We start from the raw sequence: 15,757 nt of genomic DNA, 5'->3' as shown, positions 1-15,757 counted from the left end.
AGGGGTGCTATGCTTCTGCAACTGAGGAAAACTGGTCAGAAAGAAAGAAAAAAAAAGCAAGAAAACTTGCACTTTGTCGGCCTCCCTTCCTGTCATTCCAGCCAGCTGGACCTGAGGGGATCGGTTTTGCTGCAGATATCCCAACCTGAGGGAAATTTTCATCAGTGATTTCATTTCCCGAAGGTCGGTGCTGTCCAGGCAGAATCTAACGCCATCTTGGAATGAGGGCACAGGACTACCAAGACAACGAATAAAGTGACAGGTCACGCTCAGAAACGGAAGGGCCATTCAGACAAACAAGGCTGGATGTTTAGAAGGGGCCATGTGCTCCCTCAAAATCAGTAGACGGCATCCTGCTTAACCAGTGGCCACAATTGCCAAATTGGGGCGGTTAGATGCCTCAGCCCATCTCTGCACCTCTTCTGGTTAGCATCACTTAGGACAGGTGTCTCCAACCTTGGCAACTTTTAAGATTTATGGACTTCAATTCCCAGAATTCAACTCTGGGAGTTGAAGTCCACAAGTTCTGGGAGTTGAAGTCCACAAGTTTGTGGACCACTAAAATTTGTGGACTTCAAGAGGAACTCTGGGAGTTGAAATCCAAGAGTCTTAAAGTCGCCAAGGTTGGAGACCCCTGACTTAGGAGACCACCCAAACCCCATTTTCCAACACGTTTCAAAAGAACTGTCACTGGATCAGAGCTGCTCAAAAGGCCCCCGTTTTGAGAACAGCACGACTTCTTCTGAAGCGCCGGTCTTATTTCAATCTGGAGGTGGCCGGTTTGAGTCTCGAGATCACCATGCTGAGCCTCAAGCCTCGCTTAATGTCTTGCATTCCTTCTTCAGAGGAGGCCAAAGCAGGATTTTAAGAGAATAAAATTATGTGAAAGGACAGATATTCGGGTTTTACTGCTGTGGCAAGGATCATGAACGCAGACGGGCTCTTGTTCTGCTTTAGACACCTCTCAAAAAAGAGCAGGCTGGACCGTTTCGATGGAGGATTACCTCCATTGAAAGCTTTTATCCAGAACCTTACAGGTATGAGTATACCAGTAGTGAAATCCTCTGCGGTTTGCTGCCCGCTCATGCACGCTGCGTGCTAAACGCATGGTGCATGTGGATAAAGGAGGCTTAAGGTGAGGGGGGGGAAACAGCTGTGCCGTGCAATTTAGAACATAAATCGTGCGGCACAGCTGATCATTGGAAATACCAGTTCAGACGAACTGGCAGTATTTTTAACTACCGGGTCATCTGAACCGGTAGCTTTTTAAACTACCAGTTTGCCTGAATTAGTAATTTTTATTACTACTGGTTCGCCTGAACCGGTAGCATTTCACCCCTGGTCTACCAGCGTAGAGCATCCTTTTGCTCTATATCTGGACCCCTGGCTTCACTGTTTTAATTGGTGGAGATTATCAAGGCAACCGGAACTATTCAATCAAGGAATTCAATCTTCTTCCAGCTCCAAGACCCCATGGGAAAAATATTTTTGCTCTGCCCGCAAACTGAGAAGATCAGCTTTTCAGCAATCTTTGGGACCAGAGCAGCGGCCTTTTGGGTTTTTCTTTCAAGCTCCCTGCTCCTGGCAGCAGGAAGGACCCTCGAGAACTGCGGAGCGGCTTCGTGGCTTTTAAGTGCTGGCGAACCGTGCAGAGGCAAAAGATGTTCTATCTAGGCCTAAAATGCAGCATTTTCTGGATAAACGATCCCCGCTTCAGTTGTCAACCAAATACGGCTCCTTAAAATATTTTTCTTGATACGTTTTAAGCCAAGGGGGTCCCCAACCTGTGTGGGCCATGAGGGGTTTGCTACCCGGGTGGTGGAAACGGCCAGCAAGCACGCACACATGTGCGCATCTTTACACGAGCAGTGCGAGCACGGTATGCATGCTCCATGTGTGTGAGTGGCATGGTGCTCGTGGAAATGGAGCTGCGTGTGCGCGCTTGCCGGTGGCTTGCATGAACCATCCCCTCTCCCTCCCTCCCCTAGCCGGTCAACAAAGCCAGAAACGTTAGCAAACTCTGCTTTAGGCTACATACGTGGCAGGACCCCTATGAAGAGGCACCATAATTTATTGTTTTCTGACTGTCTGGCAGCCTTGGACCTTTTCAGACAGCGATATGAGCTTGGTATAGATCAGGCTCCTATTATTAAAATAAGCCAGGGGAGAAAACAAGCAATCCCCCCCCCCCCCAAAAGCATCAAAAAAGGTTCAAGGCTAGGTAAGATAGCCTTTGTATAGCCCAGACGCTTTTCCACAGATGAAATTTTCCTTTGGAAGAAGAAAGTCGTCTCCAAAACGACTGACAGCCCTGGAGCTTTCGACCTGACCTGACCCCTTACAAGGTGTTGTAAATTTGCCAAAACCATCATCGAACAAAGAAAAATAGCTGCAGGAAACAGGAGGGGGACTTTCTTTCAAGCTTCATGGTTAAGGCTTCCTTGATCATTCATATGGGTGACCTCCGAGTTAATCAAGAGCCATATTTGCTGAAGTGCCAAGGGCTGGGTCTTCTGAACGTGCGGCGACGGATGAGGTTATTTTCGGCGAGCCCAGTTGGGTCATTTCAGCTGAGGAAGGAGCTGGGACCAGCTCAGATCGGTCTCCAGATTGTCATTCTCGGGGTCTGGAAAACTGATGTCTAGCGAGAGTTTGCTCCAATTCTCGGGCATGTTGTCCAAGACAAGGTCTTCCAGGAGGGAATTGTCCCCTGCAAACTCACAGGCCACTTTGCTGGATGGAGAAGAAGTGTTCAAGAGCCCAGGCACTAATACACCCATTTCTGCGTTCAGAAGTGGACACTGGGGAGAATCACTCAAGGATTGTCTCAGCGGGGTCTCGTCAAACTCCAGGTCTAAATGATCTTGGAAGGACAGGAACGGCAAGGGAGAAGATCGCGGAGAACTGAAATCAACTTGGCAGCTTTCATTGACCGTAGGGGTCAACCTCCACTGGTCAGTAGGTGGCAGGGGCGTAGAGGTGGTTACGGGTGTTTTGTTTGGGGTGGAAGCAATCGGCAACCTGCAAGTCACTGGAGGTCCTTCTTCTGGACCACAGACAAGGGTTCCTAGAGCTTCCTTCTGAATAGAAGGCCCATGTCCCAGCGGGAAGGAAGTTGGGCCACCACTGAGGGGCAGAAGGAGAACAGGTTCTTCTGAGGAAGAGAGGGCTAAGTGCTGTTTCCTTCTGGATCTGCCCAATTCTTGCCTCTTCATAACCAGCTTGCTTTGGGGGGATGATCGGAAACCTGTAACCTGTCTCTTTTGTTTTATGGGGGATGCTTGGACACAGAGGTTCTGCTCCTCACCGGCTCCCACCGGTTCCTCCTTTATAGGCCATACTGGGACAAAAGAGACCCACTCCTGGGAGTGAAAACTGTCACTCAGAACTCCCGCCGATGGATTTCCGCTGTCTGTACAGCTGCTTTCCTCAAGAGGGCGCTGGAGGGTTAATGGAGAAGACTCTTCGCCACAATAGTCTTCCTCCTTTATGGAACTCGGAGGCGGCGACAGGATTGGGTCTTCGCTGGAGCGCAGGATCTGCAAAACCAACAATGGGAAAGCTGACAATGTTCTTCATTTTTAGCAATAGCAACAGCACTTAGACTTATATACCGCTTCATTGTGCTTTCCAGCCCTCTCTAAGCGGTTTAAAGAGTCAGCCTATTGCCCTCGACAATTTGGGTCCTCATTTTACCCACCTCAGAAGGATGGAAGGCTGAGTCAACTTTCAGCCTGGTGAGATTCGAACGGCAGCCAGCAGCCAGCAGAAGTAGCCTGCAGTACTGCACTCTAACCACTGCGCCACCGTGGCTTTAGACACATTTTCATAGGTAAAGGTTCCCCTCGCACATATGTGCTAGTCATTCCCAACTCTAGGGGGTGGTGCTCATCTCCATTTCAAAGCTGAAGAGCCAGCGCTGTCCGAAGACGTCTCCGTGGTCATGTGGCCGTCATGACTCAACGCCAAAGGCGCACAGAACGCTGTTACCTTCCCATGGTGGCCCCTATTTTCCTATTTGCATTTTTTACCTGCTTTCGAACTGCTAGGTTGGCAGAAGCTGGGACAAGTAACGGGAGCTCATCCCGTTACACAACACTAGGGAGCTCATCCCGTTACACGACACTAGGGAGTCGAACTGCTGAACTGCCGACTTTTCAATCAACAAGGTCGGTGTCTTATCCACTGAGCCACCGTGTCCCCACATTTTCATAGAAGTCAGTTATTTTATAGGCATGGAAAATTATTTTGCCGTCTTAATTTGACAGTTGTTCTTATCCTCCATTTATTCAGGCATTAGAGATGCTTTTTGAGCCGAGAGGGATTGCCAACAACTTCTAAGGAATTTATGCATCAGCCAGAGATCCTGTAGAGGGAGTCCTCAACTTACATCTACAATTCAGCCCAATATTTATGTTGCTAAGCGAGACAGTTAAGTGAATTTTGCCCTGTTCTACAATCTCCCTTGCCGCAATTATTAAGTGAATCACTGCAGTTGTTAAGTTAGTACGCCCGGTTCTTAAGTGAATCCTGGCTTCCCCGTTGACTCTGCTTGTCAGAAGGTCGCAAAAGGAGACCACGTGCCCCAGAACACTGCGACCGCAATAAATACGAGTCGATTGCCAGGCATCTGAATTTTGATCACAGGATCATGGAGATGCTGCCACAGTCGTAAATGTGAAAAATGGTTGAAAGCCAATATTTTCAGAGCCATTGTAACTAAACAATGGTTGTAAGTCGAGGATTAACTGTATTGACCAGGGGTGCCAAACTCGATTTCATTGACGGCCGCATCAGGGTTGTGTTTGACCTCGGGGGGAGGGGAAGTGGGGATGGTGTGTGTGGGTGTGTGTGTGTGGTCAGTTTGACGTCACCTGTGGGTGGCCTGGGCCGGGCTGGGGGGATCCATTGTCCTCCCGGTTTCCATTTTTGGCTGCGAGACCCTCCTGCAGCCCTCTACCACAAGAAACCTTTCAGAGCTCCGTTTTCGGTGGCAGAGGGCTGCAGGAGGCCGCCGCAGCAGAAAACAGAGCTCGGGAGGGCCACATGCAGCAGCCCTCTTAAGCTCCATTTTCTCTGGCAGAGGCACCGCGAGCCGGTTTATCGTTGTTTCCAGGGTGGCCCCACAGGACACATCTAAGCACCCAGTGGGCCGGATCCAGCCTGTGGGCCTTGAGTTTGACACCCCTGATCCAGGCAAACACGTACCCCGAGAAAAACAAGGAGACGTGGGAGACTGACCTTCAGAGCAGGGCGCTCCCCTGTGTTGATCTGCGTGGTCCCCAAAGCAGTCTGGCCTGCAGGCAGAGCTGACCTTGAAGACAACTGAAGATGAAATGGCTCACTCGCTGGGAAGTGGACCGGAACCAAGTAGGAACTGACCCGTGGCAGCAAGGGCTTAATCCTCGGCCCTTAAGAAAGAAAAACTTCATTGTCAGGCCCAAAGTCAAGAACGACACATTGCGACTCTTCCAAGCTGAGTTCTTTATTGTATCCTCACCTGTTGACAGAATCTTGCCAGACTAAACACTCTACTATCTGCATCTACCATATATGCTGTGTGGCTTACAGGAAGTCCTCAACTTACAACAGCTCGTATAGTGACTCTTCAAAGTTACAACGAAAATGTGACTTGTGAACATTTTTCACGCTTACGGCTGTCACAGCGATCCCAAAGTCATGTGATCAAAATTCAGCCACTGATTCATATTTATGACCTTTGAAGTCTTGGGGGGGTCATGTAATCCCCTTTTACGACCTTCTGACAAGCAAAGTCAACAAGGAAAGCCAGGTGCACTTAGCAACCGTGTTAACTAATTTAACAACCGCGGTGATTCATTTAACAACGGCGGTAAGAAAGGTCATAAAAACGGGGCAAAACTAACAAATGTCTCACTTAGCAACATAAATTTTGGGCTCAATTGTGGTCATAAGTCAAGGACTACCTGTATGAGGAAGGAGGGGTCTTCACCCTCTTTCTCTCACACATAATATCTGGACTGAGTTGCCTCTTACGTCTCCGGAATGCAGCCCCTCCCTCACCTGGAATCGTTACATCCTTGCTACATCCCACCATACAGGTGATCCTCGACTTACGACCACAATGGAGTCCAAAACCGATGTAAGCCTTCCCAAATGGACCACACAGGAAATAGGACCAGATGAGCTAAAAGTGTAAGACGACATCAACAAAACCTTACAAGTCTGAAAGTACAAATTATCTTCTGTCTCTGTGTGTTAAATTAGGGAGGATCTTACTGATTTTTTTTCCTACTCTGCCTGTTATACAGTTGCAGGTTCCCTCCCTCTTATCTTATCATTCCCTAGTAGCATCTCTCCTAATCTGCCCGCCTGTTGTGACTCCAGCCCCCGAACCTGGCCCCATGCCTGACAGTGACTCTGAGAGTGAGGGGGAAGGGCCGGTAAAGCTTACCTCGGGAGCACCAATTCCTTTGGCTCGGCTCCAGGAGCCAGAACCAGGCCAGTCGGAGGACGTAATGAGGCCGTCATCCCCTGATTCCTCCCTTCCCCAGGCTACGCCTTCAGACCCAGCTGATAATAATAATCAAGCTTGGCTTGACCCACGGTTCAGAAGATTAGAGAGGCAGTGTCATTAAAAGGAAGGGTGGGGCAGGATCCCCACCCCACAGGATATATAAGGAGCTTTGGGACTGCTCTCACTCCACAGGAAGCAAAAGTTTAGCTGAACCATTTCAAAAAGAGCTGAAAGTCTTGCTATGTGAGTCCTTTGTTTGAACTTCAGACAGCTGCGATTTCTCTGCCAGGACTGATAAGAGCCGGGAATCCACTGGCTGAAGGCCAGCTCGTGGGTCTGAAGTGGGGAAGGAGACAGAACACCGCCGTTTCCCAAGGTCATTCCTATATACCAGGGGTTGGCAACCCACAGCTCTGGAGCCGCATGTGGCTCTTTCCTTCCTCTGCTGTGGCTCCCTGTCACCAGTCGGCTCCACAATTGATAGGGTTTTCGGTTAGGACTGGTAAAGGAAAAAGAGAAGCTGTGCTAGGAGGAGACTGTGGTGGGGGAACCGGACTTCTGGTCAGCTCCAGAATTGAACAGGGGGCTTCCGGTTAGGACCTTTGTGGCTCTTTGAGTGGTAAGGTTGCCAACCCCTGCTATGTACCATTACAGTGATGCTCTTCCTATCAGCCAAATGGTTTCCATTTGCTTCCTCCAAAGATCAGCGTGGAATAGGGGCTTTGCACGGACGCAAACCCATACTTACGGGAAGTCTGGGACTCCACTTTGGTGACTTTCAAGTTCTTCTGCAGATCCAGAGTTGGACGTTTCTGCTGCTGCATTAAGATTGAGACACACAAAAAAGGAAAGTTAGGATCCAACGGCCCAGGACTGATGGAAGGTAAAGCAGCAAGTGGATTTTGATAGAGGACTGGGGGGACTCCGATGAGCCAGCCGTGTGCAGCAGCTGTCAAAAAAGCCAACACAGTTCTAGGCTGCGTAAACAGAGGGATAGAGAATCAAGATCACGTGAAGTGTTAATACTACTTTATTATGCCTTTGGTAAGACCACATTTAGAATATTGCATCCAGTTTTGGTCGCTACGATATAAAACAAGATGTTGAGACTCTGGAAACAGTGCAGAGAAGTGCAACAAAAACGATCAGGGGACCGGAGTCTGTCTGCAAGGGGTATCAATCCTTCCCTTCCCCACCATCCAGTCAGAGCTGAGGAAGCTTCTTGGATGAGAAGCGAAATGTCTTCAAAAGAAAAAAAGCAAGAAAGTCCAGGGGCCTCTTGGGAAAAAAAAAAAAGCACCATTGGAACCATTGGAACAACCGTGAAACATAGACACCAGATCTGTGAATTTCCACCCGGCAGAAGGAGAAAGATGGTTGGTTGGTGGACTGCGGAATCTCGGCCAATGAAAAGCGGAAGGGACGATTGGCCGCCCTGAATGGTCAAGAGAAAAACCAGAGGGGTTCCAGTGAGCTCGGAGAAGCCCATAGTGCAAAGAGAACCAGTCGGCACAAGAGGGCCAGACGTCTCTCGCAGCGGCTGATGTTCGCGACCACCGGACACTCAATTTGTAGAAAGTGTTGATATTGTTCCCTTTCACAATTTGAACTCTTTTGTAATGTTTTATTATGTGACAGCTGTGTTAATATGAAAAGGGAAGATGATACAATTGCTTGCATCGGAACTTTGCATCTTTCACAATGTTTTATAATGTTTTAATATGTGATAGTTGTGTTAATATGAAGGGAAGATGACACAGTTGCTGGCATCGGAACTGTTGTGACTCGTCCTCCCTCCTCTACTCAGCCGGGCTCCTCCCGTCTCCAACCGAGCCTTTTATCAGATTCCGAGTCTGATAATGAAGATGAATGGCCTGTCATGCCTCCAGCCCCCGGCCCTGGCCCCATGTCCGGAGAGGATTCCAGGAGTGAAAGGACAAGTCCGATAAACCTCACTCATATACCGTGTGTTCCTTTGGCTCAGCCGTCAGAGCAGGAAGCCAGCCAGGTGCTGGAATTACTTGGCCCTACTCCCTCTGACCCCTCCCTTTCCCTGACAGCAGATCCAGCTGAAGACAATTCAGATTAGGAGGACCCTCGCTTCCGGAGATCTGAGAGGCGACGCCAGCAGGAGGGGTGGGGCAGGCCTGGATAAATGCTGAGTCATGGAGCCACACCCCACAGCCTATATAAAGGACCTGCTTTTGGCAGTCCAACCTTGAGTCAAGCAAAGTCTTATCTAGTTTGTTGATATCGGACTCTATCGCTGAAGTCACAGCTTGGACTCCTGCCTGCCCTGATAAACCTCAAAGGAACTTGGCAAGCTGCAGAGGCTTCGTTGCCAAGTTTGTTACGGACTTCCTTGACTCATTCGTCGGAGTGGGAGTGGGACACGACAGGAACTTTGCATCTTTCACAATGTTTTATAATGTTTTAATATGTGATAGTTGTGTTAATATGAAAAGGGAAGATGATACAGTTGCTTGCATTGGAACATTGTATGTTTCACAATGTTTTCTGCTTTAATAATACAGTGCTTTAATGTATATATATAATGCTTATAAGGTTAATAAGGTTTTATAATGTTTTAAAATGTGATAGTCGTATTAATGAGAAAGGGAAGATGTTACAGGGGTTATGTCTGCAGTCTTGGCAGGATTAGTTTGAGAAGTATTCCCTGACTTTCGAGGAGCTGCCTTCAGCTGCTCCTGTGAGGTATTTCCGGTTCCTGTCATAGGTAGATATATACCTGTAATGATGGCTTGTTCGCCATCATTCTTACGATTAAAACTACTTGAAACAACTTCGTCTCCTCTCAGTCTCCTGCGCAGGGTCTGTCTGTTATCCAATAGCCTTTTCTCTCATCATCAAATTCACCTTGTCATAGAGATTAAATTTGGACAGGCCTAAAATAATGCTGAAGCCTCATTTTGGGAAGGGCAAAGATCCTTCGTGCCACTTTGACTATGGCTACGAGACATAGCACTTTTTTATTTTGCTAAAGGACGGCGACTAAGGCTATAAATAGATTTTTTTTTTCTCTCTCCAAAGTGTTTGAAATTCTGCCCAAGTCATACTCCCAAGGGAATTCTTAGAAGGGAACTCAATAAAATAAAAAGACCACCGGGTTGATCGTTTCAAAATACATCTTACGCTCCCCCTATGTCCTTGATGGCGAACCTATGGGACGCGTGCCCAAAGTAACATGCAAAGCCATGTCGCATGGCACATGCAGCCTTCCCTCTTTGTCTTATGGGTTTCTGGCATGCGCGATGATCAGCTGTCCTGTGCCAAAAAACCGGTGTGCACATGCGCGCTGGCCAGCTGATCATCAGGTGCGCATGTGTGCTAGAACCCAGAAGTTTGGCTTTTCGGGAGCGCAGCCCCGATGAGCGCACATGTTTCTGTGCGTGTGCCAAAAAAGTTCACCATCACTGACTTACGTGCTTTAGAGAACTAGTCCAGACCGGTTTATTTTTTTAAAAAATAATTCTTAAAAATTAATTTCATTTTATCCAACAGCTGATTTGATATGATTGTAAAAAAAAAAGAGAGAGAGAAAGAAAAATTAATTTCATTTTACTTTGGGGATCAAGGCAATGTACATATCTCCCGTTTTCCCATAACGACCTCGTGAGGAGGGTTGTTGAGAGATGTTGGATCCTAATAAATTAAATTAAATTAATTAAATTAAATCCTAATAAATTAAATTAAAAATAATTCCCTCAACACTGTCAAACTATTTACTAAATCTGCACTATTAATCTTCTCATCGTTCCTATCACCAATCTCTTTCCACTTATGACTTTATGACTGTAACTTTGTTGCTGGTAATCCTTATGATTTATATTGATATTGATTGTTTCTTGATTGCTTATTTGTACCCTATGATTATCATTCAGTGTTGTATCATTAAGTGTTAAATTTGTACCCTATGACCATCATTAAGTGTTGTAAGTGTTGTACCTTGATGAAGGTATCTTTTCTTTTATGTACACTGTGAGCATATGCACCAAGACAAATTCCTTGTGTGTCCAATCACACTTGGCTAATAAAAATTCTATTCTATTCTATTCTATTCTATTCTATTCTATTCTATTCTATTCTATTCTATTCTATTCTATTCTTCATCCATTATTCTATTCTATTCTATTCTATTCAATTGTGTTGTAAATGTTGTACCTTGATGAACGTATCTTTTCTTTTATGTACACTGAGAGCATATGCACCCAGACAAATTCCTTGTGTGTCCAATCACACTTGGCCAATAAAAATTATATTCTATTCTATTCTGATTGCTTGTTCCAGGAGAAGGTGCAAGGAAACAAGCACTCTCGGTGAAGCGGTCACTCTTGTGAGGTAATCCAGGCGGGAAGCACAACCAGATGGACTACCGTGTTTTTCGGAGTATAAGACACGCTTTCCCCCCCACTTAAAAGTGGGTGAAAATTTGGGTATGTCTCATACACCGAATGTAGCCCCGCCGTGCGTCCTCTCAAACTGAGCTTTCGGTGGGTGAAAATACAAGGCGCAGAGGCCAAAATGGCAACCTGGAACAGCTGCTGCCTTGTCAGACCGGGTTCCGCGCTTCGCCTGCTGTACTCACTTGAGCGCCCTACGACGGTTGTTAAGTGAAGCTGGCTTCCCCCCCACTGACTTCACTTCTCGCAAAAGGGGTTCACGCAATAAAGGTGAGATGTTTGCCAAGTGTCTGGATTCGGATCACGTGACTGGAGGGGGGGGGGTGCTGTAAGAGTTGTGTGAAAAACGGTCATAAAGTCGGTCTCTTCAGCGGAGTTGTTACTTCGAACGGTCACTAAACGAACTGCTGTAAGTCAAGGACTACCTGTACATAATCTACGAATAAGCCTTTCGTCCACATTAATCTTGCCCTTGCTCTCCAACAGCTGCTGGCTGTCAATATGCCCTCTTTTCACTTACCGTATTTTTCAGAATATAAGACGCACTTCCCCCACCCCCAAAGAGGGCGAAAATTTCTTATACACCGAATGTAGCCCTGCCCACCCACTGGCCCCCACCCTTTGGCCTCTGCTTCCCAGCAATTTGCCTCCTTGCAGCAAGCAGCAAGAAGAAACAGCCCATTTCAGCTTCAGCACAGCCTGATTAGCAGAAGCAGCTGATTGTCAGTTGGATCGGCCTCCCGACCCTCAGCTGTTTCAGGCTGCAGGGATTGCCATGGCCTACTGCCGCAGGGGCCTCCACTGTTTGCTGCAAGGAGGCAAATTGCTGGGAGGCAGACTTTTTTTTTCTTGTGCTAATCAGGCTGTGCTGAAAATGAAAATGAAACTAAAGCAGGCTGTTTGCTGCAAGGAGGCAGATTGCTGGGAAACAAAGGCAGACTTTTTTTTTTCTTGAGCTAATCAGGCTGTGCTGAAACTGAAACAGGCTGTTTGCTGTTTCCTGCAAAGAGGCAAATTGCTGGGAGGCAGATTTTTTTCTTCTTCTTTTCCTCCCCAAAATATGTAAGTGCGTCTTATAGTCCGGAGCACCTTATACTCCGAAAAATACGATAGGTAAAATGTCACCAAGATAAAATAGTAAGGGGAAACAAGTATTGGGAAGGTTCTTTCCCTGCCTGGTACTTACCTTGAACACCTGGTCCAGCGTTAGGTAGCGGTTTGCTTCAGGATGAATGGTCCAGAATGCAATTTTCCCATTGGCAGATGTCTCCCGAACAAACATGTCATGAAGGGAAAGATTGTGACGGACAGAGTTCTGCATTGCAAAGACAAAACATTCATTGGTTTCAGTTACAAAACAGGTAGCCAGGTTAGGAGGAAAAGAAGTACGTAAAGTCAAAGCGTTGTTATTCCCACACTTGGTGGTCTCTGAGCTTGGTTGCTTTCTTGCAGACGTCTCGTTACCAAACTAGGTAACATCATCAGTGCTAGAAGGGAATAGGGTTTGAGGAAGGATGGTGGTGGAGGAGGAGGAGGAGGGATGTCTGTTTCAACTCCTACCATCAAAACGACGCTACAGAGCACTGCACACCAGAACAACTAGACACAAGAACAGTTTCTTCCTGAACGCCATCGCTCTGCTAAACAAATAATTCCCTCAACACTGTCAAACTATTTACTGAATCTGCACTACTATTAATCTTCTCATCGTTTCCATCACCAATCTCTTTCCACTTATAACTGTATCACTGTAACTTTTTGTTGCTATCATTAAGGGTTAAATTGTACCCTATGACCACCATTTGTGTTGTAAATGTTGTACCTTGATGAACGTATCTTTTCAGAGCATCTATCGTATTTTTCAGAACGTATCTTTACAGAGCATATGCACCGAAGACAAATTCCTTGTGTGTCCAATAACACTTGGCCAATAAATTCTATTCTATTCTATTCTATTCTATTCTATTCTATTCTATTCTATTCTATTCTATTCTATGTGGGGTCCTTGGTGGTCTCTGAGGGTCTTATTTTCGGGGAAACACGGTAATATTTTAATAAGAATCCCCATCGTCTTTTCCGTTCTTATACAGGTCAAAATATGTTTTACCTTCCAGCCTGGCTTGGCAACATGCTTGAAATAGGGGAAGTGATCCTCAATCCAGCCATAGATGTCCTTCAGCATCATGCGCTTCTTCTCCGTGCTGTTGATGGCGAACTGGATCATGGCCATGTAAGAGTAGGGGGGCCGTTCGGAAAAAGATTCCTTCCATAAGGCAGAGGAGACGGTGGCGGCCGTGGGACTACTTCCCTCAGACTGGAAAACGGGCGCGAAAGTCAAAAATTAAGAAAGAAGGGCATCGTACGAAAATCCTCTCAAGCAGTAGTGTCAAATTCAAGGCCCGCCAGCTGGATCCAGGCCCGCAGGGTGTTTAGATCCTGGCCCACCTGGAAACAGCAAAGGACCAGCCCGCGATGCCTCTGCCAGAGAAAACGGAGTCATCCCCCCCACACACACCCTTTTTGGGCACGATGGGGGAGGTGAGCGCTGTTCTCGCTGGCAGAGGGCTAGCAAAACAAACTCGAAACAAAAATGTTTCTTCCCCTTTTGCCTTTATTATTTTATTATTATTATTTATTTGATTTTTATATCGCCCTTCTCCCAAAGGACTCAGGGCGGTGTACAGGCAAAAATAAAACAGATAATACAATATACAATTTAAAAAGCAGATTAAAAAACTTATTTTAAAATTAGCCTGATAGTTTAAAATATACTAAACTAAAAAACCCCATTTAAAATTAATTAATAAAATTTAAAATTTAAAATTAATAAAATTCAATTCAAGCCAGCCCCGCGCGAATGAAAAGATGTGTCTTCAGTTCGCGATGGAAAGTCCGAAGGTCAGGTATTTGGCGTAAACCCGGGGGAAGCTCGTTCCAGAGTGTGGGAGCCCCCACAGAGAAGGCCCTTCCCCTGGGGGCCGCCAGCCGACATTGCTTGGCGGACGGCACCCTGAGAAGTCCCTCTGTGTGAGCGTACGGGTCGGTGGGAGGCCTTTGAGCATGCAAGAAGAGATAGGAAAGAAGAAAGGGAAGGAGGGAAGACAAAGAAAGGAAGATGGGAAGAGAGCAAGGAAGGAAAAATAAGAAAAGAGGGGAAGGGAGAAGAAAGGAGAATGAAGGAAAAAGAATGGAGTGGAGTGGAGTGGAGTAGAGTAGAGTAGAGTAGAAGAGAAGAGAAGAAAAGAAGGAAGGTTATAATGAGTAAGGTAGGGTCTCAGGGAAGTCCTACCATGGCCACCACAGGTGCCCCCAACATGTTGAGTGATGTTGAGCTGGCCACAGCCACCATGGCCATGTGCCCTCCCCCGGGCCCTCCGATGCGGCCCTCCATGAAATTGAGTTTGACACCCCTGCTCTAAAGGAATGCAAATGACCAGCTGTCTGCAAAGAATATAAATCCTTCCATTCCCCACTATCCTGTCAGAGCTGAGGAAGCTTCTTGGATGAGAAGCGAAACGTCTTCAAAAGAAAAAAAAAAGGAAGTCCAGTTGCCTCCTGAAAAAAAGCACCTTTGGAACAACCATGACCTTGTGTGACTAAGAATTTTTACAGACTTTTTAGCTCTACAATTTGGGATGAACACCCTTTGAATGGCACAGGAGTGGGAATGGATTTCCAGAGGGGAAAAAATGCAGGCTACAGGAACCAGGAGCACTAACTCAATAGAATAGAATAGAATAGAATAGAATAGAATAGAATAGAATAGAATAGAATAGAATAGAATAGAATTTTTTATTGGCCAAGTGTGATTGGACACACAAGGAATTTGTCTTGGTGCATATGCTCTCAGTGTACATAAAAGAAAAGATACCTTCATCAAGGTACAACATTTACAACACAATTGATGGTCAATATATCAATATAAATCATAAGGATTGCCAGCAACAAGTTATAGTCATACAGTCATAAGTGGAAAGAGATTGGTGATGGGAAGGACGAGAAGATTAATAGTAGTGCAGATTCAGTAAATAGTCTGACAGTGTTGATGGAATTATTTGTTTAGCAGAGTGATGGCCTTCGGGAAAAAACTGTTCTTGTGTCTAGTTGTTCTGGTGTGCAGTGCTCTATAGCGTCGTTTTGAGGGTAGGGGTTGAAACAGTTTATGTCCAGGATGTGAGGGATCTGTAAATATTTTCACGGCCCTCTTCTTGATTCGTGCAGTATACAGGTCCTCAATGGAAGGCAGGTTGGTAGCAATTCTTTTTTCTGCAGTTCTAATGATCCTCTGAAGTCTGTGTTTTTCTTGTTGGGTTGCAGAACCGAACCAGACAGTTATAGAGGTGCAAATGACAGACTCAATAATTCCTCTGTAGAATTTGATCAGCAGCTCCTTGGGCAGTTTGAGCTTACTGAGTTGGCAGAAAGAACATTCTTTGTTGTCCTTTTTAATGATGTTTTGATGTTAGCTGTCCATTTGAGATCTTGCGATATGATAGAACCCAGAAATTTGAAGGTTTCTACTGTTGATACTGTGTTGTCTAGTATTGTGAGAGGTGGAAGTATGGAAGGGTTTCTCCTAAAGTCTACCACCATTTCTACGGTTTTGAGTGTGTTCAGTTCCAGATTGTTTTGGTTGCACCACAAGGCTAGTCGTTTGACCTCTCGTCTATATGCGGATTCGTCATTGTCTCGAATGAGACCAATCACTGTTGTGTCATCTGCGAACTTCAGTAGCTTAACAGATGGATCGTTGGAGATGCAGTCATTGGTATAGAGAGAGAAGAGAAGTGGGGAGAGCACACAGCCTTGGGGGGCCCCTGTGCTAATTGTACAGGTATTT

General features: G+C 46.3%; 1 protein-coding gene across 1 annotated transcript in view; it reads right to left on the bottom strand.

The window, feature by feature from the left end:
* Positions 1-2,048: 2,048 nt before the first annotated feature.
* Positions 2,049-15,757, bottom strand: part of FOXM1 (forkhead box M1) — a 32,827-nt gene continuing 19,118 nt past the window's right edge. The window contains exons 3-7 of the mRNA XM_058190529.1: positions 13,025-13,231; positions 12,104-12,232; positions 7,245-7,314; positions 5,242-5,411; positions 2,049-3,539 (exon numbers count right to left, since the gene is read on the bottom strand). Of these exons, the coding sequence (XP_058046512.1) occupies positions 2,562-3,539; positions 5,242-5,411; positions 7,245-7,314; positions 12,104-12,232; positions 13,025-13,231 (1,554 nt within the window). The 3' untranslated portion in view covers positions 2,049-2,561. The remainder of the gene's footprint in view (positions 3,540-5,241; positions 5,412-7,244; positions 7,315-12,103; positions 12,233-13,024; positions 13,232-15,757) is intronic.

The sequence above is a fragment of the Ahaetulla prasina genome, chromosome 7, assembly GCF_028640845.1.
Source record: "Ahaetulla prasina isolate Xishuangbanna chromosome 7, ASM2864084v1, whole genome shotgun sequence".
NCBI classification, from domain to species: Eukaryota; Metazoa; Chordata; class Lepidosauria; order Squamata; family Colubridae; genus Ahaetulla; species Ahaetulla prasina.
The sequence above is the reverse complement of the archived record's forward strand: the minus strand, read 5'-3'. Positions and strand labels throughout refer to the sequence as shown.